Source organism: Ochotona princeps, chromosome 15 (assembly GCF_030435755.1).
Source record: "Ochotona princeps isolate mOchPri1 chromosome 15, mOchPri1.hap1, whole genome shotgun sequence".
Classification (NCBI taxonomy): Eukaryota; Metazoa; Chordata; class Mammalia; order Lagomorpha; family Ochotonidae; genus Ochotona; species Ochotona princeps.
The window spans coordinates 21,850,414-21,877,533 of record NC_080846.1 but is presented as its reverse complement, the minus strand read 5'-3'; the positions used below and the strand labels follow the sequence as shown (position 1 = coordinate 21,877,533).

At 42.9% G+C, this 27,120-nt stretch overlaps 1 protein-coding gene across 3 annotated transcripts in view; it reads right to left on the bottom strand.

Moving 5' to 3' along the window:
* Positions 1–12,983: 12,983 nt before the first annotated feature.
* The window catches only part of TBC1D30 (TBC1 domain family member 30), a 78,680-nt gene continuing 64,543 nt past the window's right edge, over positions 12,984–27,120 (bottom strand). For 2 of the 3 annotated variants that reach the window (XM_058673516.1, XM_004582996.2), the window contains 4 exons: positions 21,920–22,032; positions 19,445–19,584; positions 18,126–18,332; positions 12,984–13,841 (listed from right to left, as the gene is read on the bottom strand). In XM_058673516.1, coding sequence (XP_058529499.1) covers positions 13,033–13,841; positions 18,126–18,332; positions 19,445–19,584; positions 21,920–22,032 — 1,269 coding nt within the window. In that variant the 3' untranslated portion in view covers positions 12,984–13,032. Of the gene's footprint in view, positions 13,842–17,623; positions 17,684–18,125; positions 18,333–19,444; positions 19,585–21,919; positions 22,033–27,120 lie in introns of all 3 variants that reach the window. The other variant, XM_058673515.1, reaches the window with a different exon arrangement.

Genomic DNA, 27,120 nt, shown 5'->3' with positions numbered 1-27,120 from the left:
GAAGTGGAGTAGTTGGGACACAGCTGGGACATGAATTGGTACCCATAAGGGATCCCGACGCTTGCAAGGTGAGCATCTTAGTCATTTGAGCTACCACACCGGCCCTGTTTTATCATCAGTGAAGTTGTTTGTCAATGTATCTGATCAGCACTTAGTCGATTTTATTAAAATTCTGTTAAAACTAGAAAACTGGAAGGCCAAACAAAATAAACAATTTGTTGAAAACCAGCTCAAATCAAACTTCCAATAAGGAAATGCAATGCTTATAATTAAGCAATAAACATCTGCCCCACCCTGAGCTAGGTGCTGAAATATTCTCATTACAGTTCCTAACCCTGGCTGTCTTCCACTCACACCCTCACGTGTCTCCAGCCTTCATCACCATCCCGATGAAGCTGCCGCCTGTTAATTGAGTGTGGTACATTCTCCTCAGAGTCATTGTGAAACATTGAGTCACATCTGATGTTCCACCCACTTTCCAGATTCCTGGCTCTAAGACAGAGAACAGCCCATTGAATTCCAGATGCCAGGACAGACACATCATCCAACAGAATAATAATGCTGTGTTGAGAGACAATGTGTCATTCATTGTAGGTGACCTCAGAAAGCAAGGGCAAGTTCGGTGACAGACATCCCCTCATATCACATGTGGCTGTGACTCTGTGTAGCTACCAAGAGCCCTTTATATCTAAGTCCTTGGTTCACCTGCAGGATTTTGCTTCCTTCTCTCATAAATAAAAATGTGCTTTGCCCTTATCAAACCCAACATTTAAATTCTTAAGAAGCCCACAAAGAAGAGACAAACCAATAGAAGCCATGCTGCTGCCCTAGTCTTAGGATGGAGATTCAAGATATAAGGTGCTTAAAACATACACAGCTCTTACAAAACAAATGGAACCAAAGAAATAGTCAAGACATTATAAAATCATCTTGAATTAAAGAAGGACCAATGGATACAGGTAGAAAGAGTTTGAAAAAACACCTGGAAAGCACAATAATGATTGTATGCAATGCCATAGAAATTCACTTAAAATACTTACTTTTTTAAAGATCCATGTTATATTTCATGACAATTTAAAAAAAAATGGTATCAAGAATGGGGCTAGCACCATGTGTAATAGGCCAATCCTTGGCCTGCAGTGCCAGCACACCATATGGAGGCTGGTTAGAATCCTAGATGCTCTAGCTCCTGATCCAGCTCCCTGCTTATGGCCTGGAAAAACAACAGAAGATGGCCCAAGGCGTGGGTCCCTGAACTCACACAGGAGACCCAGAAGAAGCTCCTGGCTCCCAGCTTTGTATCAGTCCAGCCACAGACGTTGTAGCCATTTGGGGCGTGAACCAGCAAATGGAATATCTCTTTGTGTCTCCGTCTCTGACTTTCAGGTAAAATAAATAAATCTTTTTCTTGTGCTCCACCTTCTTGGTCTGTACCCTCAATGGGTTGGATGGTGCTAGCCCACACTGGTGAGGGAAGATCAGTGCCAAGTGTATTGATTCAAATGTGAATCTCTTCCATAAGCATACAAACACACCAGAGTCATGCTTTACCCGCTATTTTTGCACCCCTTAGCTTAGAGTTGATACCTAAATCACCATCACAATAGCTCTTAGCATGTCTGACTTTCAGTAACTCTCTAACCAAGAAAAAAGGCCCGCTCCACCTTTTCCTCTACACTACAATTGGAAATGCAGAAATGGCTTAAAGTATAAAGCAGAGGAGGAATGTCATATAAAGACACTTAATATACGCTTTATGGGGGCCCTGCGCAACGGCTTGTTAACTGAATCATCGTCACCTTGCACACACTGGGATCCCATGTGGACACTGGTTCATATCCCAGCTGCTCCACTTCCCATCCAGCTCCATGCTTGTGATTTGGGAAGGCAGTTGAGGATGTCTCAAAGCCTTGGGATCCTGCACCCACATGGGAGACCCAGAAGAGGATCTTGGCTCCTGGACTTGGATCAGCTCAGCTCCAGCCATTGCAGCCACTTGGGGAATGAATCAGTGGACAGAGGATCTTTCTATGTCTCCTTCTCTCTGTAAATCTGCCTTTCCAATAAAAAAAAGCAATAAATGTTAGGAAGATTGGATATGTGCAGCACATGTTCACACCCTCCTTACTTATCCTGAAGTCTCAACCCTGTGCTGAAGCTTGTCCTCCCCTTAGATTCCACATATCCCTCATTTTCTTTGGATAAGCCTGAATGAGGTTTATTTTCAGTTATTAGGAATGGAGCTGGTTGAGGGTAGAGTAAGATGAAGGACATAGGGCAGAAACATCTGCAGAAGTCTCTATAGGAGGGAGGAACCCAACTGACACTGGGGAACCTGTGTTATATATTTACTTGAGGTGGGGATGATGGAAACTGGAAGAATTATAATAAGGTTGTATCTGCCCATGCTTGACAAGCATGCTACCTTTACTTCTGCTGTACATCTATTTAGGCTGGTGTGAAAATGATGGGTTATTCTGCTCTCATCAAGCTGCCTGTCCTGGCTCACCACACATTAGCTTCCTGCTGACTCGTAAGTTTCCTGTGACTCAGTTCAGACATCACTGTTTCTTGAGATGTTCCCTTGTCTCTCAGTCTCAATCACTTGCCCCTCTTCTGAACTCTGACAACACTTCAAGTTTACCTTGATCTAAGAAAATCATCACACTGCGCTCTGTCACTTGCCTTGCCTACCTGGACACGAAATTGCAGCTCCTTCTGGACACGAAATGTCTTTCATTCTGCACCACGGGCACCAAGTACTGTCTGACAAGAGACACATACTCAGTAATTATTGTTAAGGGACTGGCACTGTGGCAAAACAAGTTAAGCGTACACAAGAGTTCCTCGATTTTGACACTAATGACATTTGGGTCATACCATTTATTGTAGGAAACTATCCTGTGCTACAAGATTTATAGCAGCAATCCAAGCCTCTATCCACCAGAGGTCAGTAGCAAACACACTCCTTAGCTATGGACAATCAAACAGGTTTTGAGAGGAGAGCAAATCGCCCTGAGAGAAGCACCTGTTCAAGAAGCCATGCTCTTGGTCTCTGGGAAATTCTCTTTCAGTATTTCAGATACCAGCAATCTCTACTAGTTTCTTGATTTTAAATGTTAGCTGTACACCAATGACCTCAACCTTCATAGATTCAGTTGAGGTTTCTGTTCTGATCTCCCAATTAGAATATTCAATTTCTCATTTAAATATTTTACACCAATACCAAATAAACAAGCCAAATCCAACATGCTTCCCTATCTGAGTCAAATGTAATTCCACCCGCCATTTACTTAGACTAAACATCTAGGAGTCATCCCTTGCCCTTCTATCTATGTAAACACACACACACACACACACACACACGCACGCACGCACATATATTCTTTTTCCCAAAGCTTACATCATAGCAGGAAGACCTATTAAAGCTTCAAGATACGTCCAGCATCCTATATCAGAGAATCAGGATTCAAGTCATCACCCACTCAGACCTTGGTTACTGTGATTACTTCCCAACTGATCTCTCTGCTTAATATTGTGTGCCCTTAGATGTGTGCTCTCCACAAAGCCACTAGCACGAGACTCTTCTGATTCAAAATCCTACAAGATCTCCCAGAGAGAACTCCTTGTATACCAAGAGGCCTAAAAGTCCCTACAGGATCTGGCCTTTGTTTCCTTTCTAGTCCTTTCAACAACTACCCTTTGCTATCATTGCTGAGATGAGAAAGCTGAGGGCAACAGGATTAGAAGGGAAGATGGGGAATCCCTATTTAGAGATCCTGTTACATCCAGGGAGATGAGTGGAAGCAGATGTACTGGTAAGCCTGCAGTTCAGTGAGGTCTGGGCCCAAGGTATGCATTTCGGGTTACTGGCTTAAAGATGGTATTGAAAGGTGTGTATCTGGAACAAGCCATTGATGGAGAAGGTGCAGATGAAAAGGACCAAAGACACTGAAGGATAAAATAGGGGTAAAAAAGGGAGAAAACAGCTGAGATGGAAAAGCAGCCATCAGAGTAGCAGAAAGAAATCTCAGAGAGTCGGCTGTGTCCTACGAGCTAAGTGAAAACAGTCTTTGGACAAACTAAAATCTAAGCATCAAAGATGTCTCTCTAGATCTAGATTCAGCCTAGGAGCCTTTCCAGGAAATCTTTAATCAACTCACTTGCATATCAAAATGCAGCATACAATGTAAATATTTTCTTTGGCAATGTGTTTAATTGCTCATTAATTTATCATATACACTTTGTTCAGATTCTTGTCTCCATTTAATATATCTTCCCTTTTATGATAAAAGTACTTAATTAAATATGGGGGACATTTGGGTGGTGTATGAGAAGGGTGTGCATAGGAAATAAAGACTAAATCAACACATGTGACTAATATCTGATATATCATCACTGCAGCATTATCAAATTAGTAACCTTGTCAGTTACCAAAATGAGAAACTGAAGTTGAAAACTGATGGAAAAAAGCTGTTCTTAAGTAAATGTTGTTACAACAAAACCCTCTAAAATCCATAATGGATACTGTTTAATAGCCAATCTAGTATTTTTGTCTGATAACATGTTAATTTTTCAGTTAACTTCAAAGGTTTTCCTGATCATTTATAAAGTACTTAGAGACACTTGGCTTGATTATTTCTCCTACTGCTATGGATTGGTTTTGATCTCGCCAGTGTGCAATTCACAGATGACCATAGCAATGCATAAACAAAACTGGGACTGAAATTCAGGTTAAGGACGTTGGTAAGGTGCCAGCTGTACTTTTAGTACCTTAAGTTTACAATAGGCAACTTTTTAGAAACATTACTCCCTTATAAAACCAAAGCTGCCTGGTTTGTTTACAAACACTCTTTTAAAAAATATATTTATTTATCCATCTGAGGTGGTGGAGGCAAAGAAAGCAACAGCTCCCACTCATTGGCTCACTCCCACAATACCTACAACCGCTGGTGCTGGGCAAGGGCCAGAGCCAAGAGCTGGGAACACAATCTCAGTCGACCATGTCAGTGGTAGAAACGCAGCTAGTTAAACCACCACAGCTGCCTCCAGGTCTCATTGGAGCTGCAGCTGAAAACTGAATGCAGGAACAAGACACATGGCATCTTAACCAGCATCATAACTGCTGGGGTAGCCACCTGCTCCCTGAGCACTGCTTCAAATCTCCCAGAGATTACTGCTGGAAAGGGCCTTTAAGGTCATGCTTCCTTCCAGCACTAACCGATCCCAGATGCTAAATATCAGCAGTGCTTCCTATCTGTAAACAACATAAGCTTCCACACCATCTACTTTTGCTTTCCCTCACGTAAACTGATACTCTGCAAGCTCTTTGAACATACATATTCACTTATCCTGAATTTTACTTAAAAATGGGTAACAGAGTAACTATTTGACGTTTTTGAGGCATCATTTTTACATTGATATGATAGATTCTCAACTCCGAGCTATTTCGCTCATTTTTCTTGCTATTGAATCAGATACCCTCACAATTAGATCCGTCAAAAATTTCTATAGAACAAGCAAGCACAAGCTGCCCTATATTTGTCACTGGGGCCAGGTCACAGCAGGCAGAGGTTTCAAATATGCGACTGACTCAACTGCAGGAGGATTGGCTGACAAACAGTCCACAAAAAGCAGATCAACTGTCATGCCTCTTTACTAAATGCCAGGCACAACTGTGAAGTACTCAATATCCACTATTGGAATGAATGAAGGAATAAAGAACTGAGTTTGTGGTGCATTTCTATGTTATAAACAAGACCAAAGATACAACATAGGAAAACTTGTTTTACACAGATCCTGAGAAATATAAGCCAGTATTGTTTTTATGAAAAAAGACAATGCCATTAAAAGAAAGCTCCAGACTGAGTGCCCAAACTGCTCCTTTAATTGATATAAAGTAGACCTCACTTATGCTATATTTTGTTCCAGCAGAGACATAATAAACAGGACACAGACAATCCCAGCTGTCTCTAGAGAATGCCTCCAATTGCTTAGCACAATGCCTTGGACCCAAAGTTGTTCCATAAATAAGTACTAATGTCCCCCAAACAGCCTAGGGGTCCTATGAGAAATGATTCAGGATGCTGGCAGGGGTTGTCTTAACCTAGAACACTTCTTCTAATGCAGCTGCATGTTCCATGAAATGACCCAACAAGGTAGGGTTCTTCGCTCAGACAGCATTCCAACAAAAGGAACACCAAGGACTCTCTAAGCTTTGGGCTACATGGAAGAGGTGTCAGGGCCTGAAATGGGTGTTCTTGTGGCTAGCTCAGCACACAGCAAGGCCAGCCCCACTCCTTAGTCCAGAGTGGCCCCTCCTCTGCAGGCCATTCTTCAAAGCGACACTTGGGCTGCAGGCTGCCGGCTTCATTCTTTGCACAACCAGGAGCGGCCATCTCCTGGGGCATCCTGTTTCGGTACAGGGACTTGCACTGCACATCAGGCCACATGTCTATTCTATGCAAGCTGTATGTAACATTTGCTTTGTCTTACCATAGAAGCAGCACTACACTTGCTTTCAAAGAAAGCTGTTTTAGAAGTCATTTTTCAAGACCCACTGATCCTTGGCTGGGAACTCAGTGCCTGTGTGCTGCTTATCTAATAAACTTATCCATTTTTAAAAATGTACAAGTACGAGGGAAGAGGCAACCATGAGATCCTTCCTGCTCCCGTCTACACACAAACACCCTGAGCCTTTGCCAAGCACCAGTTGCCAGCCCATCGCTAGAACTGAGGCGCTTGATCACGTTTGTATGAAACAACATTGACATCTACTGGTCAGATAAGTCCATTACACTTCTGCTCAGTTACAAAGAGAAAAACAAGAGGAGATTCCCAAAGCTTTGCACTTTCCCTTGGTACCGCTTATCTAGCTCTACCCAACAGGGAATTGATTGGGAAATTCCAAAAATCAGTAATTAAAATGATACATGCAGAGCTCAAGAAACCCTGAAACCTAGCACAGCTATCACAGTATCATTGCCTCTTCTCTAGGCTGCTCCACTCAAGCCACTAAACCTCACCTAAAATGTCCAGTGCGTATCTAAATGGGCGAGAAGAACCTTAAGGTACTCGCAACATGAACGTTCCTCCACTGATTTCTATGACCCTTCCCCTCTGATTGCTGTCTCTTACACCTTGTATTCAAGGGCTTTTTGTTTGGTTGATTGGTTTGGGGTTGTGTGTGTGTGTGGTTTGTTTTATTTCAGTAACTCAGTTTTATTGAGTCTTTCCAAAGCTTTCTAGAAACTGCAACTCGAAATGAAACTTCCTCTTTGTACCCATTTTCATCTCTTTTTAAAGATTTATTTTTATTGCAAAGGCAGATATGTACAGAGAGGAGGAGAGACAGAGAGGATGATCTTCCATCCGATGGATCACTCCCCAAGCGGCCACAACAGCTGGAGCTAAGCCAATCTGAAGCCAAGAGCTGGGAGCTCTTCCGGGTCTCCCAAGCAGGAGCAGGGTCCCAAAGCTTTGGGCTGTCCTAGACTGCTTTCCCAGACCACAAGTAGGGAACTGAATGGGAAGCAGGGATTGCTGGGATTAGAACTGGCACCCATATGGGATCCCAGCGCATTCAAGGCGAGGACTTCAGCTGCTAGGCTACCGTGCCGGGCCATTTTTCATTTTTTATGAAATATCTGATCAAATGCTCTGAACATAAACTAGAACACATGAAATGGGAAGATGAGTACCTAGAAAAAGATTACTTATGCTCATTTTCTTCCTGAAGGAGGGAGCAAGACTTTTCAAAGATACTGATTAATACGTAAAATATATTCATGTTTCATATCAACATTATTAAATGTTTTAAAATTCCATTTCTGTGGGAGTAGGCATTTAGTTTAGCAGGTGCATCTCCTACTGAACTAACTTAGATGCAGTTCCTGGCTGCACCTCCTGACTCCAGCTTTCTGACAATAGACCCTGGGAGGCAGTGGTAATGGCTTGCCTAATTGGCTTCCTGCCACCCACATGGGAGACTGGATTGTTGTCTTGGCTCTCAGCTCTCAGGTGCTGTGACTGCTGATGACGAGGAGTCACCGATAACAAGGAGTATGATGACACAAAGTGGAAAGTCAACCGTGGGCCCCACAAAGATTATGATTTTAGCTCTTATTATCCAGGAAATCAGGTACGTGTAATAAATGTTGAATGCAAGAATGGACTTATCAATGTCTGATTTCAGAAAGGTAAGTCTGGTTGTCATGTATAGCCAGGACTGTGGATAGGTGGAGAGGGGGAAAGCCCAAGGTGGGTGGCAGGGAAACAGGCAGGAAATCACTCAAACAGCTTCAAGTTGCCAAATCCAATACAAGGCCAGAATTGCTAAGAGAGGTTTTGGCTCTGATTGCTTTGCTTCTGGAGTTAGCGCAGATTCCAAAGTTCTCAAAGGGGACTCAGTGGGTTGAAGTGTGAACTCGTTTCCTCCCAGGAAGCTATGGGAACTAGGGAACTGGTCCAGTACTTCTTAAGTAATCAGCCTTGCCTAAAGGAGAACTAGAAGTGTTATAGAATGCATTCGAAAGTAATCTAATTTCTGGTTTCATAAAGTTAAGATAAAAAAAAAGAGAATTGAAGCTCCTTGGGTGCAGGGTGGAGCAATCAGGTAAAGGTTGCTGGGCTGGTAGGAATAAAGAGGGATAGAGCCCAACTGTAGGTCAATCTGTGTGTGTGTGTGTGTGTGTGTGTGTGTGTGTGTGTGTGTGTGTGTGTCTTCCCTTCCCCACTCTCCCCAACATGTGAGAATGTCAAAAGAACATTATCATCTGCAAACTTCTCTCATCAGATGCCAAACTTGCCAACACCTTCATCCTCGAACTCCCAGTCTGAGGGACAAGCAGAATACAAGCTCTGAGGCTGAAGCCACCAGCCCCCAACAAGAACAGAGCTCAAATCCTAAGCAACAGAAGATGGCCAGGAGGGGACTTCATGGAAGCTCCCCCAGCACCCAAGTCCAACAGTCCCCACTCAATCCCCATCCCAGTGAGCACAGGCTGCTGCTACGGAAGAACCGCACACATAGGTCTGCCTTTGGCCACCAGTCAGTAAGGGACTTCCATCCGCAGCTGTGAGCTGACAGCTCCCCGGCTCCAGATCATTCACCAAACCATTTCCCCTATCCTCAGATATTTACATTTTCCAAATGTTCACTAGTAAATTCAACCCTTCGATGAACACCTAAAAACAAACAAACAAAAACTTCTTCTATCATTTGCAATACTAAAATATCTAACATTCTTTGAAGAAACTCATTATTTTCTTGCATTCAGGATACCATGTCTTATGGCAATACTCCACATTGGTGATAATTTTAAAAACCTCTTATTAGGAATAAAAGGCAATTTCCTTAATCTGGTGAAAGTACCCATCACAAACTCCAACAAATATCTTACTTAATGGTATTGTTTAAAAGACAGGAATGAGATATGACTGCTATCATGGTTTGTCTCAGCCCTTTTCTCAACATTTCCACCTGAGGCCTCAGAAAGAACAAAAGAACACTGCTTCTTCCAGGGTGTAGAGAAACAGACATTCCCATTCACTACGATTACCATAAATGCCTCTTAAAAGGACAGCAATTGGATGACATAATCTCCAAATTAGATAGTTTGTGATCCTCCAACTCCACTTGTAGGAACCTATGTTGAAAACAATAAAGGCTGCACTCAAAAATTGTAGTAAATCTCAGTTGATCTCTCCAGTCTAGTCACAATCAGAGACCACCTGTACAACAAGGAGCTAGTTATGTGGTTCTAGAACAAACACGGGATAAAATGCTACTTATTGAAGACAGTACCAGAGGAGTGTTGGTTGGCTGGAAAGACAGCTTACTGGATTCAACAATCCTTTAAGTAGATTAACAATGTGCACATGCATACACACACACAGGAAAGAAACACATCAGATTGTCAATGACTCCTTGGGCTCTACAACATGCACCGCTTTTCCAGTTAAGGGACATAATGTTAAAATGCTGCCTCCAGTGATGGCTGTAGTTCAGAAATCATGAGAAGAGATTTTATGCAGAGATGGCAGCAACTGCATGGTTGATCACAGCTCTCAACTCTCCCATAATTCTCCTGATCTGAAAGCTCAGCTGTATTCTACTAAAATTGTAGATCCAAAGGTTAATTTGCACATGTTAAGCACATGCATGCCCACACACACACATAAATTTTGCTTACTCATCTTTAGGAACCAGCTATTCTGTGAAGTTTTAGGCAGGCCATCAGTCACCTTGCAACTCAGTGATCAGACTGTGGTACATGGAACTTTCGGGCTGTTTTGTTGGTTCATGTGATCAAATAGGGGTGGAAGAAAGGAGTCAGGGGTGGAGAGGAAAATAAGATCATTATAACCACAGTGTTTGTGCACACGCTCAAATAGAAAACAGCACCACAGCTATCGTGAGAATCTTTATGCATATATCTGTGATCAGAACAACTCTTCAGAACAACAGAGACAAAAAGAGAAAAATACAACATTCCAAACAGTCACAGCCCAGAGGTTGACATTACAAATCAGGAGTAGACTACCCGGAGACCTTTGTGAAAAGACTGAGGTGCCGGTCCCCTTCCGAAAGAAGTGCGGGGAGCGTACCAACATGTCTATGATGAACGGCTACTTGTTAAGTACTTCTGGTCTTTGCATACAGTGTCCACGACATGGGGAAGAGAGCAAGCCCATACTGGTCTTGTACATGCTGTAATGGCAGAGGCTACTGTAGATTTCTTTGTTTTCTAAAGTAGGCAAGGCTTGTAAGTTGACCTATTCACATTGTGGTTACTTGCTACAGTGCATGCACATTATTGGTAGAGTAGTTTCACAGGAATCTGCTGGATACGTAAAATTGTGACAAGGTAATTTGGTCCCTCAAATGACTTTACTCTTTCATCAATAAATACTTTCCCCAAATATGGGCCATTTCATCCATCCCCTCTTCAAGTCCAGGGAGCAGGTGAGATGCTTACAGTATACAGGATGCGCTGCCAACACTCAATTGCCCATCCCAAATCCAGACTTTCAGAGAGCAAGTGAGCTGACTCAAGGGAGGAAGCAACAATTCTCCAATCAGATATCCTTCCAAGGGACCAGATTACTCTGATTCTCAGGGATGGTGGAGAAGAAAAAAAGTATGAGGTGGAAATCGCATCAAGTTCGGGAGGTGTAGGCAGACTACATCATTTCCTTAATTTTGGAAAACACAGTGGCTCTCATCTCTTGCAGGTGGCAAAGTAACCTCAACTGGCCACCTACACCTTTCCCAAGAAACAGGCTGCAGCATGGATGATTTAAAGAAGCTGCAAGCTAACTTCATATGACACAAAGCTCAAGGTCAAAACTGGAACAACTTCTTAGACATTTTTATCCATCTTCGGTTTCTTTGGGTTTGTAAAAACACCATGAAGGGGACAAAATGGCTTTGCTCACTGTGTATGTGATTCTTGTGTTTTCTGTTAAAAAAAAAAAAAACTCCTACAGCCACATTCTCTATTTTATCATAAAATAACCTCTCACAGTAAATGCTCTCTAAAGCTGCAGCCTTGGCTTTAGAATGAGCACCCAGTGACCTCAAATTACATCAATATGCTTCCCATGAGCATTGCTACAGTCTTCCCAGAACAAAGACAGAGATGCCGAGTCCATCCTTCTCATGGTGGTAGTGGAAGGGACCTTTAGTTCAGCCAAATGACAGGAACACATCATATTTTTAGAAGTAGGTACCTTTCCAAGGTAAGGCAGAAGAGCTGGCTCTGTGGATCCTCATCGCAGGACTCTGTGCCATCTGGAGAAAGGTGCTTGGAATCACAAGGGGGTGTGGTGAGTGGCTTCCCAGTCTTGTTTCTATAACCTCTGTAGCCAGGGCATCTGTGTACAAAGAATGTGGAGCTTGCCTACTGTACTAGAAGAAACGTGGCTAAATCACATGGAATACCAGGAATATTTACCTTGAGTAACTGAAGTGCTATTTCACCTTTGTGTGGCTCAGAGTTCCCAACTGCATAGTGGAGACAAGAGGTGCTATTTCTGACCCTCTGGGACCAGGGGTAGGAGTGAAGAGGGTGAGACAGAGTAAGAAAGCCCTGGGCCCTTCTCTGGAAAAAGGCAGTGTTCAAGTAACAAAGTCCTCCAATCAAAAAAGCACAAAATTCAAGTAACAGAGTCGCAGGTGCTGTGTTCTCGCTTCTGAGCAGAGAGGCCTGGAGTGTCTGCTGTGGCAAGCTGGTGGGTAAATTAGCTACATGGTGGAGGACGCAGGACAAGCTCCCTGCTCAACTCATCAGGCTGTCTGCACTGGTGAAGAGCAAAGTTTTCTTTGCGAGGAGAAAATGAACCCGGGGAAAAGCTTAGTGAATCAGCAAGCAGCCCAGAGTAATTGCTTAATGCATATCTTGTTTGTGTTGTCTGCATATGATCTTTAAATTGGTCAACCTAAATTTCAACAGATTAAAGACTGTCCTTGTTTCATAGGTAGAAAGTTAAAGGAAGGCTACGAGATTTTTCCTCCTATGTTTTAGCAGAAGAATGACAAATAATTTTGAGATTAATGATGAGGGAAAAGTCAAACATACAAACCCCCAAATACAGCATGAAGAGGAAATTTTTTTTTTTGCCAACTAACAAATTCAATTTGTTTTGATACTTTCTGTTCGAGAAGCTGGTGTATGCATGCTTAAGTGTTATAACACCCAGGAAACTGGAAGATTTGGAGCTGCTGTTCCACAGGGACCCCAAGAAGCCCTCAGAGTAGCAGAACAGAAGTGAGGTTAACAGTCTAGAAATAGAGTCTTTCCTAAACAGCTTACAGTGGAAAATTGGGGTACCACAACCATCTGTCACAACAATTACTTGGCTATCAGTCAACAAGGGGCTGGGGACACATCCCTTTTCTGGCTCCCTTTATAAAACTTGTAGTTCCCACAAGGATCAGCTGTGGCCCAGCTCCAAAGTTCTCTGTCTTGGGCAGTAGACATTCAACAGGAACTCTCCCACCAGCAGGCCCGGGTGAGTGTTTTGGAGACATCACCGTTTCTTAGAGCCACCGCCACCACCGCCGCTGCCAATACCACCAGGTCTGCTGAAGCTCCTGCTCATCTGAGGAAAGTGCACAGTTGGGGTTCTTTCCGTGGGGCCGTATAACCCCAAATTCCTGGCTGTGGCTGATTTCCGCAGGGGTTTCACACTGGGGAAAGGGCTAAAGATGGGAGTTTTCGAGTTGCTGCCTTGAACAGGTTTGCTGGTGGCTTTGTTCTCTCCAGGGGTGTTGGACGGCTCTGGGGGCTGCCGCTGACTGGGTGGGAGCACTCGGGGCTCAGCATCGGCTGCAGCATCCCCTGCATCCAGGTTTAAGGATTCCAATTTCACCTGCACTTCAGATGCATCCACCTCAGTGGCATCCCCGAACACGGGCTCTGGAGACTGCCCTTCGATGGCCCTCCCTGGGCCGCCATCAGAGCTGCTGCGTTCTGTGCTGGCAGTTGCTGGGGCCTGGCAGGTGGGAAGCTTCTCAGTTGGTCCCAGGCTGCTGGGCTTGCAGCCCTCACCCTGCTCTTCAATCAGCCCTATGGTGTCCCCGCAGCCCAGGTGACTCTTGGTCCTGGGCAAGTTCTTTTTGTGGACTCGGATGTGCGTTCGCCATGGGGAGTTGAGCTTCGTCTTAAGGTCTTCATAGGGGACAGGTGATATTTTGCCTCCTGTGTGACCAGGAATGTGAATGACAGCATTCTTGGAGGCCCTGTTGGTCATTTTCATCTTTTTCCCTAAAAGGAGGTGGTTTATAACTGGAGAGTTGTTTACCTGAGATGGGAGAATGCTGGTCACAGGCCCTTTGTCTGAAAGAAATGTTGAAAGGTTGTGTGAAATATACTGCAAAGAAACACACCCATGCAGAAGAGAATCACCCAGAGATTCTCCCGGAGCCCTTCCCAGGCACAGGCAGAATCATGTGACTGAAGCCAGCAGAAACTGAATTCCACCCTACAGCCTGCACCACCACTTCCTTCCTCCTCAGAGACAAGACTGTAGGCTGAAGATAAAAAGAAAACACAAGAAAACTGCCCCCTCCCCCAACACATACACTCTAAAACGGGGGGTGGACAAGGTAGGGGGAATTATGTTGCCGCAGATGTCCTATGACAAGCCCAATTTGAATCTCAGCTTCTCCACTTCCAATGCAGCTCCCGGCAAACAGCCTGGGAAATCAACAGGAGATGGCAGAGGAGCTTGGGCTCCTGCCACACACAGAAGACCTGGATGCAGCTCTGGGCCTCCTGGTTTGGACCTGGCACAGTCATGAGCCAAATAAATAAATCTTTTTAAGCAAGAAAAAAAAGCAAAACCCAGAGGCTCTGACTCCCTATTATTAATTAGAACCTGGAATATATATATAAAATATATATTTATATAAATATATATATATATATATTTATTTGAAAGAAGAAACCAAGTAAGACAAAGAGTTTTCATTTGCTATCCATGCCCCAAAATGCCCATAATGGCCAAAATCAAAAACTGGGAACCCAATCTGGGGCTCCCACATGTGTGGCAGAGACTGAATTACTTGAGCCACTGCAACACTTCCACAACCGTCCAGTACTGGAGGTTGGGGACCAAACCCACAGGCCTGGTAGCTTAACTATTAGGCACTCCTTGCCCCCACTAATTTTTCTACAGTTTTTGCCCCTGAGTAGCAACCTCAGCAGTCTTATAGCTAAAATTTCATCAGAAGTTTTTGAGTCATGGCAAATATGACGACCCCATAGATGATTAGCTGTCAGCTCTGAGAAGTAAAAAAAAAAAAAAAAAAGTTGCATATTATGAAATGAAAGATAGCAGAATAAGAGAAGCACAAGAAGGTAGTAAAAATGCAAACTACTACTATTCAGTGGCCCTAAGATGGAACAGTCACTGCTGAGTTCTCATTGGACTTTGCAAGTCAGCTGCAAATTGGCAAGCACCAGAAGTGGTACCCTTCTCCAGCCACAATGCACAAGATGGCTTCCCATCTAGTGCTATGACCAGGCCCCCATTTATGATGTAGCATTAAATACAGCATAAATATTAAAGGTACATCAAAATACATACATAAAAATACATCGTGAATATTAAAGAACCCTGGGAATGACAAACACCACCCAGATGTGGAGAGAAGGTTCCCCCATAATTGGATGGATACTCTTCTTCTTTGAAGTCCATGGTACCTGGCTGAACTTCCTCCTACCCTTCACAGCTATTGTCATCTTCTCTAGTCATACCTCAGTTTTGACTGAGAACTTGGGCAACTGCCTCCTGTTTGAATCAGGCTTAACAGAAAGTTCCTTTACTGCCTCTGTGACTGGTCCACCCAGTACCTATTCTCTTGGCTTCTTAGCCTTCCCAGCTCCATCTTAAACCTTGTTATGCCACTACTGCTCTCTTCAACTCTGAAGCTGTCAGTCTAATGCGCCTGGTTCTGATCCATAGAGACTCTGAGTTCCTTGATCTCTCAGTCTCCTTGGGACTTCTCTTTGGCTCACTCACTCCCCCACCATGCTTCTGCCTCAGCAGTAACTCTACAGTCTAGGCATACATATTCCTCTGTCACAGATTCCTTATAAAACCCAAAGCCTGAATCCACAATTTACATTCTCTTTTCTAAATTCAAGTCCTTCAACCTCATGACTTCTTATTTGGCTGGGCCCGCAAGGTTACAGAACAATCTTATCCAATCCCTCTCCCCTCCCTTTCAATTACTATCCAGCTTGCCATTGCTTTCTATAAGCTCACATTTATTCTCAAATCCCAACTATTTCCAACAAAACACTTCTCCAATTAAATGCTCCACAAAAACAGAAGCTATCAGCTCTGTAGGGCTTCACTTTGCTGTCTTCCCTAACCTGGGAACCTGGTACCACAAACACCATCCTCACCAGCTCCCATTCTCAGAAGCTGGGGGTTTTGCCTCTAGTTCAAGTTCAACATCTCCACTTTTGCTGCTAATCCTATCCTATCCTAAAAACTTTTTCCTTATAATATGATCCAACATCAAAAACTCCTAGAAGCTTGTAAGAAACTCACCACTTCAGTCTGCATGTACACTAAAATCTGGCAACTCATGCTCTAGAACAATGCCTTGGAGCAACCACCTCAAAAAAATTGAAAAGAACTACATAAGCCATGATCTACTGCAGAGCACAAACCCATTCTGTAAAGGATCGGATTGTAAACAGTTTAATGATTGTAGTGCGAATGTAGCCTTTGACAATATGTAAACAAATAAGTGGACTTATATACCAATAAAACTTCACTATTTCTAAGAACAGGTAGTGGGCATGATTTGGTCTGCAAGCCAGTTTATTGACTGCTGGCTACAGTATAAGTCACTGGACAATTCAGAACTCAAGTGGCAGCTTTTCACCACCCCACCAAGACCTGCTCTATGTAGCTGAAAAAGAACTACATGCAATCACAACACCTGGGCTCTAGCCTTGGCCAACCAGTCAATATGGCTGCAAACCAGGCACAGTCACTGAGCCATCCTGAAAAACCATTTTCATTTAAAGGGAGGTAAGTCCATCTGTCTAAGACTTTACTATAGGCCTGCTTTAAGAACAAAACAAGGAAATGCATGTGAGTATTTGCAACTTAAACGTATTGTCATTGTCAATTCCTTTTGTGATACTTCACTTATGATTCAGGTAAAATAAGAATCTTCAACAAGTCCTAATAAGTGAAAGGTGAAATGGACTGAGTAGGAGGACTGGGCTCCCCCAAACTCATGAAGGCATGTAAGCCCCCAAGTCTTACGTTAACAGCTAATGGATTAACATTAATGGTTGATGGATTTAAGTGGAGATCCTTGATCCAGTTACAGCATCTGAACACAGGGCCTTTAGGAAGTGACTGGATTGGTCAGGCTGCTAGGGTGGAGCCCACAGAGGGCAGGAGCATGCTCCCCATGTTTCTCCAATTCCTGGCTCACCACATGATCTTTCAGAACACACTCTGCCATTATCAGCCTCAACCAGATGCCAGGCTAATGGGACTGTCCCAACTTGATATGCGAGCCTCCTAGCTGTCAGACAAAACACCTTTTCCTTCCCAAGAAATTCCTCTCAAGCATTTTAAAGTAATGAAAATATAATATAGAATATGAATTCAGTTTTTCTGCAAAATCAGTCACATACTCCAAGCCATTTAATCACATCAAATTTATATTTTGATTTTGAACAGATATCATTTTCATTAGGACATTCACTTCAAACAAGAAAACCCAATTAATTCCCAAATCAGCATATATTAACAGTAAGGCAGATTCTTCAGTGGGATAGCTCAACAATCCTTGGAAAAGAGTATTTCCATGTGCAATTATCATTGTGTTCTTCTTAGTATAATTCCACTAGTGAGGCACAGGTTATTCAACTTCTGTTTCTATTTTCTCTGGTCACATCTGTTATCTCATCACGTAAATAACTAGTGTTTAGCTTAATTTACTAGAGCACTGATGATGAAACCCTACCTGCAGATAGAAGGAATTTTCAAAATTTCTCAAGTCCAAGGATTGCATGGCTTTGCAACAAAACAATCATTTGCCAAATCCCTCTGCAAGCACACACAATAAAGATACATAAAATACCACTGAGTGTCTGGTCGTTGAGACCTAAAAAGAACCCATGGTCTTTTTCTTCATTAGAGCCTGATAAAAAAAATTAAGAGTGAGTTGCTAGGGCCACCATTGTGGTACAGCTGATGAAGCTGCTTCCTGTGACACCAGAATCTCATGTGGGTGCCAGTTCAAGTTCTGGCTGCGTCCACTCCTGCTGCTGTACCTGGAAATGCAATGGAAGACGATCCAAATACTTGGGCCTCTGCATCCATGGGGGAAACCTGGATGGAATTCCTGCTCCTGGCTGTGTCTATGTGTGGGTATGAATGCATGTATGTGTGTGTGTGTGTCCCTTTCTCTCTCAAATCAATGATATTTTTTTATAAAAAGAGAAAATGAACCACTAAATTAGTTGCCATCTCAATTCAACCGTGCCTTTGGATGCTGAGCGACCATCTTCCAACATCATCCTAGGAGTTCTTTACTCCACAAGCTGAGACAGAGTTGAAATGGACTCAAAGCAGCACATTACCTGCTCTGATGTACACCTGGTGGACCTGCTGCTGTTGCTTCTTTTTAATTCGAGAATACTGCCGCTTCAATGCATTGATGTCTGTGGTCATGCGCTCCATCATCATACTGTTGAAAGCTGCGTGGTATTCACTGCGACAGGAATTGATTGCGCCTGGACTCAGCTCTGCGATGTTATTCGATTTCAGACTTTGCTCCTCATTCGGCTCTGAAGCCACCATAAGAAGAAACCCAAAGACACGGTCAGTGAAAAGAAACAGGATTAAACGGTGATTGATTACATGATAATCCAGTATATGGCCCAGCACAACCTGTTGCAGCCATCTGGGTTGTCAACCAGTGGATGAAATATGTTTCTGTCTCAGTCTCTCCCTCCTTGTAACTCTAACTTCCCAATAAAATAAGTAAATCTTAAAAAAATAAAGATTTGAACAGATATCAGATAGAAGAGGGCATAGATGTGGTCTTTTGGTTTTTCTTTTTGTTGCTGTTGTCCCAAAGAGAAGAACTACTAGTAGAACCGGTAGGTTATCTCTGCAATAAGTCACCATGATCTAAAGGGAAGAATCTAGCAGAGTGACTTGTGAAACAAGTTCCTTGTCACTCAAGAAATTTAAGGGGTGAGAGTTTTATCTAACAGTTACGAGTTTGGTTGGAATGCTTGTTATCCCACACTGGGGAGGCTGGAAGTTCTTGGGTTCAAGTCTTAGCTCTGCTTCCTGGTATTGTGGACCCCAGCATCCAGCACACGTGGGCTCCCACCATTCACATTGAAGACCTGGATTGAGCTCACAGCTCCTGGTTCAGGTCCAGCTGTTGTGGGCTTTTTGGGAGTGAAAGAGTGGATGACAGCACACTTGTACCCTCTCTTTCCTCCTCCTCCCTCCTGCCCCGCTCTCAAATAAATGCTTTTAAAAGAAAAATTCAAATAGAGACAATCATAATATTTTGGATTTAAAGGGTAATCCAATAATAGAAGGGGAGTTACTCTAAAAAGAACTCAATTAAACTAAAATACATTGTATTAAAATTTCTACTATATACCAGAATCTGTGCTAAGGAAATGAGCATACAAAGTTGAATCACATGAAGAAGCAGCAAAGTTTACAAGAAAGACACGTGTACTTCATACGCCATGCATATTACTGGAGGGTCCTACTCTATGCGATCATACCAGAGAAGATATTTTTAACACAGACCTCTGTAAGGGTTATTGGTTCACGGAATTACTAAGGTACGCACACACAAAACACAATAATGACACCCTTATTACAATGAACAATACACACTGACCACCTAAACAGAGAGCCACCTCTTTACCTTTCACTTGTTTTTGGAACTTCTGTAGTTCAGGGGCAAGGAGCCCACTGAAAGGTCCAAGACACCCCACTGCATTAGCAATAGCATCTTCATCATCTGGGTCATACTCCTCATCACTGTCTCTGGCCTTCCCATGTCGCCTTCACGAACACAAAAGGAAAGAAAGAAATATTCAAACAGCAGCAGTTTGAAAAAATGAGCACCAGAACCACATGACTTGAATACCATGAATACAACTTACATACAAGTACTTGGATTACAAAAAGCCTCTCCTTACATCCTTAACAGTTTTTATTCCACCTAATTGCCAGAGGTGATCACGACTACCACTTTCACACATTCTTGTTTCTCAAAATATGTTCACATCATTTTCTTGTTTTAAATTTTTTAGCTTTGATGAACATGTGATGATTGTACATAGCTAAGGGTGCAAGGTGATTATTTCATATCTAACAAAAGTGTACATTGAACAAATCAGATAGTAAGCATTCCCATCTTATTACTTTATAGTCAGAAAATTCAATCTGCTTTCTTCCAGTCTTTCATAAAATATTTGATTGTGAACTAGTCCCCCCACTGTAGGATGAAATACTAGAAACTACTCTCTCCAAGTGCATTTTGGTATGCATCCAAACAGAGTAAAATCATTGCATAGAGAGATTTGTACTCACGAGTTTACTACAGGACTATTCAAAATAGTCACGATATAGAATAATTTTGTTCTCTTTCAAAAAACAGAGAGAAAAATCTTCCCACCACTACCTCATTAGCCAAATGGCTACAACATCTGTCTGGCCCAGACTGAAGCCAAGAGGCCAGAACTCCATCCAGGTGGGTGACAGGGGCCCAAGCAACCATTGCCCACTGCTTCCACAGGGGTAGCATCAGAGGGCTGGATTGGAAGTGGACTGATGTTGGCAGAGCTAGCAGCAGCTTACATGCAACATACCACCAGCCCAAATTCTCTCCTTCTCTGGTGGAAGAGCAGATGAACTATACTTCCTCTGCACCTTGCTGCCAGGCTACAAGAAATCTTTCTATATCCACACAGAGAGTTTCTTTTTCCATTATTATAGCCACACTGAATGTACATGTACCCAATGTTATACAAACAGGCTATTAACACTGCTTACTTGAATGGTTTCCAATTACCAACAAGACTGCAATAAATAACCTTGTACAGATGGCCAGCCCCTCAGTATCCATAGGTTATACGTCCGCTGATTCAGTAACCACAGACTGGAAACATTTTTAATTGTATCTGTATTCAATATTACAGGCTTTTTCTTTGTCATTATTCCCTAAACAATATTACAGACCTTTTCATGACAGTTACATTGTATGAGGTACTGTGAGTAGTCTAAAGATGACTTAAAGTATATGCGAGGATATGTGTAAGTTCTATGTAAAAACCACAAGCACCTATGGATCTGGGTGACTGGTAAAAGTCCTGCAGACAATCCCAACAGTTACTGAAAGATGACTATGTGCTTTTGCACGTAAACATGTCTACAGGTCAATTCACAAGCACAGACTTGCTGAATCAAAGGATTTAGGCATTAAAATTGTTTTTAATAGAGCTAAATGGCTTACCTCCCACCAGCAAAGTCTAACAATATGTTTCCCTGAACCTTATCAACAGAATACATCATCAAGTTTTGGAATTTTGGGGCCCAGCACAGTGGCCTAGTGGCTAAAGTCCTCGCATTGAACGTGCTGGGATCCCATATGGGCACCGGTTCTAATCCCAGCAGCTCCATTTTCCATCCAGCTCCCTGCCTGTGGCCTGGGAAAGCAGTCAAGGACAGTCCAATGCGTTGGGACACTGCACCCGCGTGGGAGACCTGGAAGAGGTTCCTGGTTCCCGGCTTCGGATCGGCACAGCACCGGCCATTGCGGCTCACTTGGGGAGTGAATCATTGGACGGAAAATCTTCCTCTCTGTCTCTCCTTCTCTCTGTATATCTGACTTTGTAATAAAAATAAATAAATCTTTAAAAAAAATTCCCTAGTTTCTTTTCCAAACTTCTTTGGAAAGTATACTTTTAAAAACTTTTAGGGGGACAGTGTTGTGATGCAGCACATTAAGCTGCCTCTTAAGACGTCCCCATCCTCTATCAGAGGCACCTGATTCAAATCCTAGTTACCTGCTTCCATCTCAGCTTCCTGCTGCTGCACACCTTAGAGGCAGCAGACCATGGCTCAAGCACTTCAGTGCCTTCCACGCAAGTGGGAAATGCAGGTGGAGTCTCAGGTCCCTGGTTTTGGCCTGATCCAGCCACCACTGTTGTAGGCATTTAGGGAGTAGCCAGCGTACAAGAGATGCCTCTCTCATCTTTCTCTCCTTTTCCCTCTTTTTTTTGCTCTTTCAAATATTTACATACATAAAAGCCTTTGGAAAAGAGACATGTAAATTATAACAACAAATCAGGGTGTTAAGTCTTTCTCCACAGACAACAAAAAGGAAAAACCTTACCCAGAAACTGAGGTGGGCTTGACCGTGGCTGGGAATGGTGTGATATTGTAGGTGTACTTTTCCCTCAACTCAGCAAGTTGTGGAAAAGGGAATGGAGCCATAGAATAAACAGTCTGAAAAACAAGAGAGAAACGCATGCCTGAAATGGTGGCCCTGATTAACGTTCATCAGTCTTGGAAAGACAGTAAAGTTTCATGAAGTGCAGTGGGAAGCAACACAGACTGCTCCTTGCACATCAGGTGGGAGAATCCACCTCAGTTTCCACTTTAGAGAAAGACAAATACTACAGCATGAGTAATGCTAGTCAGAAAACATGAAATCTAAAATCTGCAAAAATACAAACTTCTGAGCACTTACACGCTGTCAAAAGTGGAAAATTCCACACCAATGTAGAGGTCGCGGTCAAAAACACAGCAGCATCAAAAATACTGTACAAAATTACAGACTACATGGACAACACATACATAAAACAGAAAGGAATTTTATGTTTAAACTGGTGTCTCACCCCTGAGATGTTTCATTATGTATATGCAAATATTCCAAATATGAAATATTTCTGGTACCAAGCATTAAAATAATGAATACTCAGTCTATATTGATAAACCAAACAGTGATTCTTCAAATCAACCCAGTTGCGGCTGGGCAATCCAATAGGTCAACAACGCTGGGTAAATACAGGGCAGCTGACTTCTTTCTATCGTTTAACTGAGAAACCCACAAGTTCCAGTCACTTTTGCAACAAAGAGCCCGTAAACAATCTTGATATTTGGTGTTCATTTTTCAAGGCTTCATCTTACAATTATATAGACATTTAATGCCAGTCTTCTGGATAAAATTAAGTGTACGACCTTGTGATCAACTGTTTTCTCCAAAGATAGCACCCTTTCAATTATCTGTGAATGAATTCTATGTGAAAAATTTTAGCTGTTATTCTTAGGGGTTGGAACAGGGATGAGGGATGGGGTGGAGAGACAAGAAAAATGTTAACAGGTGCAAAGTACAAGCTGTTAAAAAGACTATAAATAAAAATGGAGAAAATCATTTGTATTTACATCAGAATTCCTAAACTATGCCATTCTATCAGCAAGAGAAAAAAATCTTGTTCATTCTCTTACTTTTATTAATAATGTTACAAACATATTTCTTCTATCTTTAACGTTCTTACTCATCAGCAAAAAAAAAAAAAAAGGTGTATTAATCCCACTTTCATGGCTCCTAGGACATCAGTCAAATAACCTGATGATGCCTTCTAGGACAACAGCAGGATTTTTTTCATTTCAGCAGGACTGCCTTTCTGCAGGATAAGGAGAGGTCTAATATTTGTGTGGCTTGAGGAATGCAGGCTCTGAAAGCAATTACTCCTGCTGCTGCTTCACCTGTAGTTTGGTAACACCTATTTGAGGGCCCTTCACACTGCTGGTTCTAACCAGCCTGCACATCTGACTGACCTCAAACATTATGGCATCCACTTAAAACTGTACCAACTGTAGATTCCAAACAGGTAAAAGCCACAACTCCTTCCCTTCAATTCTCCATGTTAACTATGCAAAGTTACACAGCGTATGGGGGCCATAAAGGTCTTCTTGTCACTGCTGAGAAGTAGTCAATTGTGTCTCCACAGAACCTCCTAAAGAAAATGTAAAATCCTCCCCATCACACACACAATAAGATCCAGAGCACAGCAACACCTCTTGGGCCTCAGTGGTGACAACATTACCTATCTGATCAGCACACACTAAACTAGGACAAAAGTCACTCACTCACCTGATTCTCTTTCATTAAAAGGTAAAGGCTTCATTCACACATTCAAGAATGCCCATTACAATTAAATTCAACTGTAAAAGATGAGATTACAGGTTGGCTGGAGTCCCAGCTGCTCTGCTTCTGATCCAGTTTCCTGCTAATGTGCCTGGGAATGTGGTGGAAGATGGGCCAGGTCCTTGGGCTTAGGACACCCATGTGGGAGACCCAGAAGGAGCTCAGGTTCCTGGCTTCAGCCTGGAACCAGTCATTGGAGATATATGGTATGCGAACCAGTCGATTAAAGACTCTCTTCCCCACCTCCTCTTCCCTCCCTCTCTCTGCCTTTCAAATAAGACTTCAACAAAATAATAATAATAATAATGATGATGTCACTGATGTGAATAATTTAAAAATTCCTTACAGCAAGGTGTCTCATGAAAGACAATACATGGAATAATGATCTGACTCTCCCCCCGTATTTTATATACGTCGGCTTTGAATAAGGTGTGGGGATGAGCTTGCTCAGCTAAAAATCCAAAATGCTCCAAACTCCAACACTGAGTGTCAATGACAGCACAAATGGAAAATTTCACATCAGAAAAGTTGGATTCATTTCTGAAAATATTTAAACTATTATATAGAAGTATCTTCAGGTTATGAGCATAAGGTGCATATGAAACATGAACATACATGAATGCCATCTTTAGACTTACAGCCCATCCCCAAAATACGTTATCATGTATATGAAAATATCCTAAAATCTGAAAAACTTCAAAACACTTCTGGTTCAAAGCATTTTAGATAAGGGATATTCAATCTATATTAGAAAATTGCCCTCTGCAGTCTTGTGAAAGAAGTTTGTAAGTGAAGACCGGGATGAAACTCCTGCCCTTACTTTACCATCTTGCCCCAGGGCCAAGGGCTCTAAGAAGTTCCATTAGGAGCTACTCAGTTAAAAGACACTGGACCCAGGAGCTGGTACTATGGCAGAGTGGACTAAGTTGCCACCTGTGGCATGGCATTCTGTTGGATCCCAGTTGCTCCACTTAAAATCCAGTTCCTACCTAATGCACCTAGGAAAGCAGCAGAAGACTGTCCAAGCACTTGGGCCTCAGCACCCATGTGGAAGACCCATACGTAGCTCTGGGCTCTGGCTTCAGCCTGGCACAGCCATGGCTGTTGTTGCCATTTGGGAAGTGAACAGGCAGATGCAAGATCTCTCTGTTTTATCTCTTCCTCTCTCTCTTACACTGCCTTTCAAATGAATAAAAATAATCTTTAAAAAAAGACTTGGCCTCAAAGAAAACCCGCTCCATCGAGCTTTCAATTTGTAATCTAGGCCTGCCTTTCTCTAACACTTGTTCTTATATAATCCTTCAAAGCAGAAATCTGGGTTCCCCACACAAACTTGCTTACAAAACTACTGCACAGACATTCACCCCTTCGTGTGATGGTTTCACGCGCCTGCAGCATGCTTATCCCATCAGCATATGGAGCCCTGGCCAACTCAATGGCACCCAGGGCACCTGAACATTTACAGGCTTCCAACTTTATAAATCGGAGGCTTACAAGAGATTCCAAGAAAGTTTAACAGTCATTTTAGAGCCAATGTGTGGCACAGTCATGGACTCTGACACCTGAAAGGGAAGTTAAACATACCTGAGTTCAGCCTCCCTCCTAGCCGGGGCCCCTTCCAGGCCATTTCCAACAGATGGCCCCAAAGGCACTGCTTAAACACTTCCTGATACAGTTGTACTCCCTTCTGCAGGCAGCCAGTTTCCAATGTTGACAGATAAAATTCATCAAGCATTGTTCTTCTGTTGAACAAGCATCCACACCCTTGTAGCTTCCACCCCACCGCTGATGGAACAAACAGTAGGGACCCAGAGGCATATGGTGCCTTGTGATCTAGGAGGGCTACCTCCAGATCACAGTAAACCACTCACAAATATGGTGGGTTGGATTCATCAGAGACAATCAAGAGTCCTGCTGAGAATAAGATACACTATTTCATCGCACTCCCTCAGGGTCTACACTCAAAGCCATCAATCTGAAAAGACATTAAAATGATCATTGCTAATAAGAACAGAGCAATGTGAGCTCCAAGTTGGAGTGGGGGAGGATGCAGGCAAATGAGGGTTCTAGTCTATGCTTCTGGGTATGGTATTTAGAAAGGAAAGAAGTGGGAGAGATTCAAAAGCGTCAATCCCTTTATCACTTTGGCTTGGAAATCGAGATTTTAGATTCAGGTCCCATTTCTCATCTGGAGCCATTCCAAGATTGCTGATAGGTTTATGTTCTACCGTAGTCAAAGGAGAGTCATCAGATTACTTAAAAAAAAATTAATAAAAAGGTGAATACAGAAAAAAACAGTGGCTTGAAATGGCATGCTCCATTCCCTTCCTTAACATTTTGTGATGCCAAGGAAACCAACAAGTCTATTTACTGTCTTCACTACCAACATACCCTTACGAAAACATTTATATTTAAGCACAGCAGAAAAGGAATTCAATTTCCCTTTTCATTATTGACAAGCCTTACAAGAAACATAAGATGAGAAGTTGTACAAAATTAGGCTTAGTTCATCTTCACCCACATGCTACCTTGACAGGAGGCAATGCTACCAGCCTGGAATGTGATCAGTCAACCCACAGCCTGCAGTGCCTCCTCCAGGATTCTCTTAAAAGCAGAGTGAAACAGTGGTTCTTCTCCCTGCTACCTAAGGTTGGAAACTCCTGGAGGACAAAGACAGCATTCAACACATGAGGGGTGTCTTCAAAAATTTCACAGAAACGTATGTGTTGTGAAAAACAATGCTTGGGTCTGGCATGTTAGCTCAATGGTTAAATTCTAGCCTTGCAAGCGCCAGAATCCCATGTGGGTGCCAATTTGTGTCCTAACTGCCTCACTTCCCACCCAGCTCCCTGCTTGTGGCCCAGGAAAACAGAATATGCCCAAAAGTCTTGGAATCTTGCACCCACATGGGAAACCCAGAAGAAACTCCTGGCTCCTGGCTTTGAATTGGCCCAGCTCCAGTTGATGTATCCACTTGGGGAGTGACCAAGTGGACGAAAAAATCTGTCTTTCCTTTGCTTTGTAAAATCTGATCTGCCTTTCAAACAAAAATAAATCTTATTAAAAAATTATGCCCGGGGCCCGGTGGCGTGGCCTAGCGGCTAAAGTCCTCACCTTGAAAGCCCCGGGATCCCATATGGGTGCCGGTTCTAATCCCGGCAGCTCCACTTCCCATCCAGCTCCCTGCTTGTGGCCTGGGAAAGCAGTCGAGGACGGCCCAAAGCGTTGGGACACTGCCCCCGTGTGGGAGACCTGGAAGAGGTTCCTGGTTCCCGGCTTTGGATCGGCGCACACTGGCCCGTTGCGGCTCACCTGGGGAGTGAATCATCGGACGGAAGATCTTCCTCTCTGTCTCTCCTCCTCTCTGTATATCTGACTTTGTA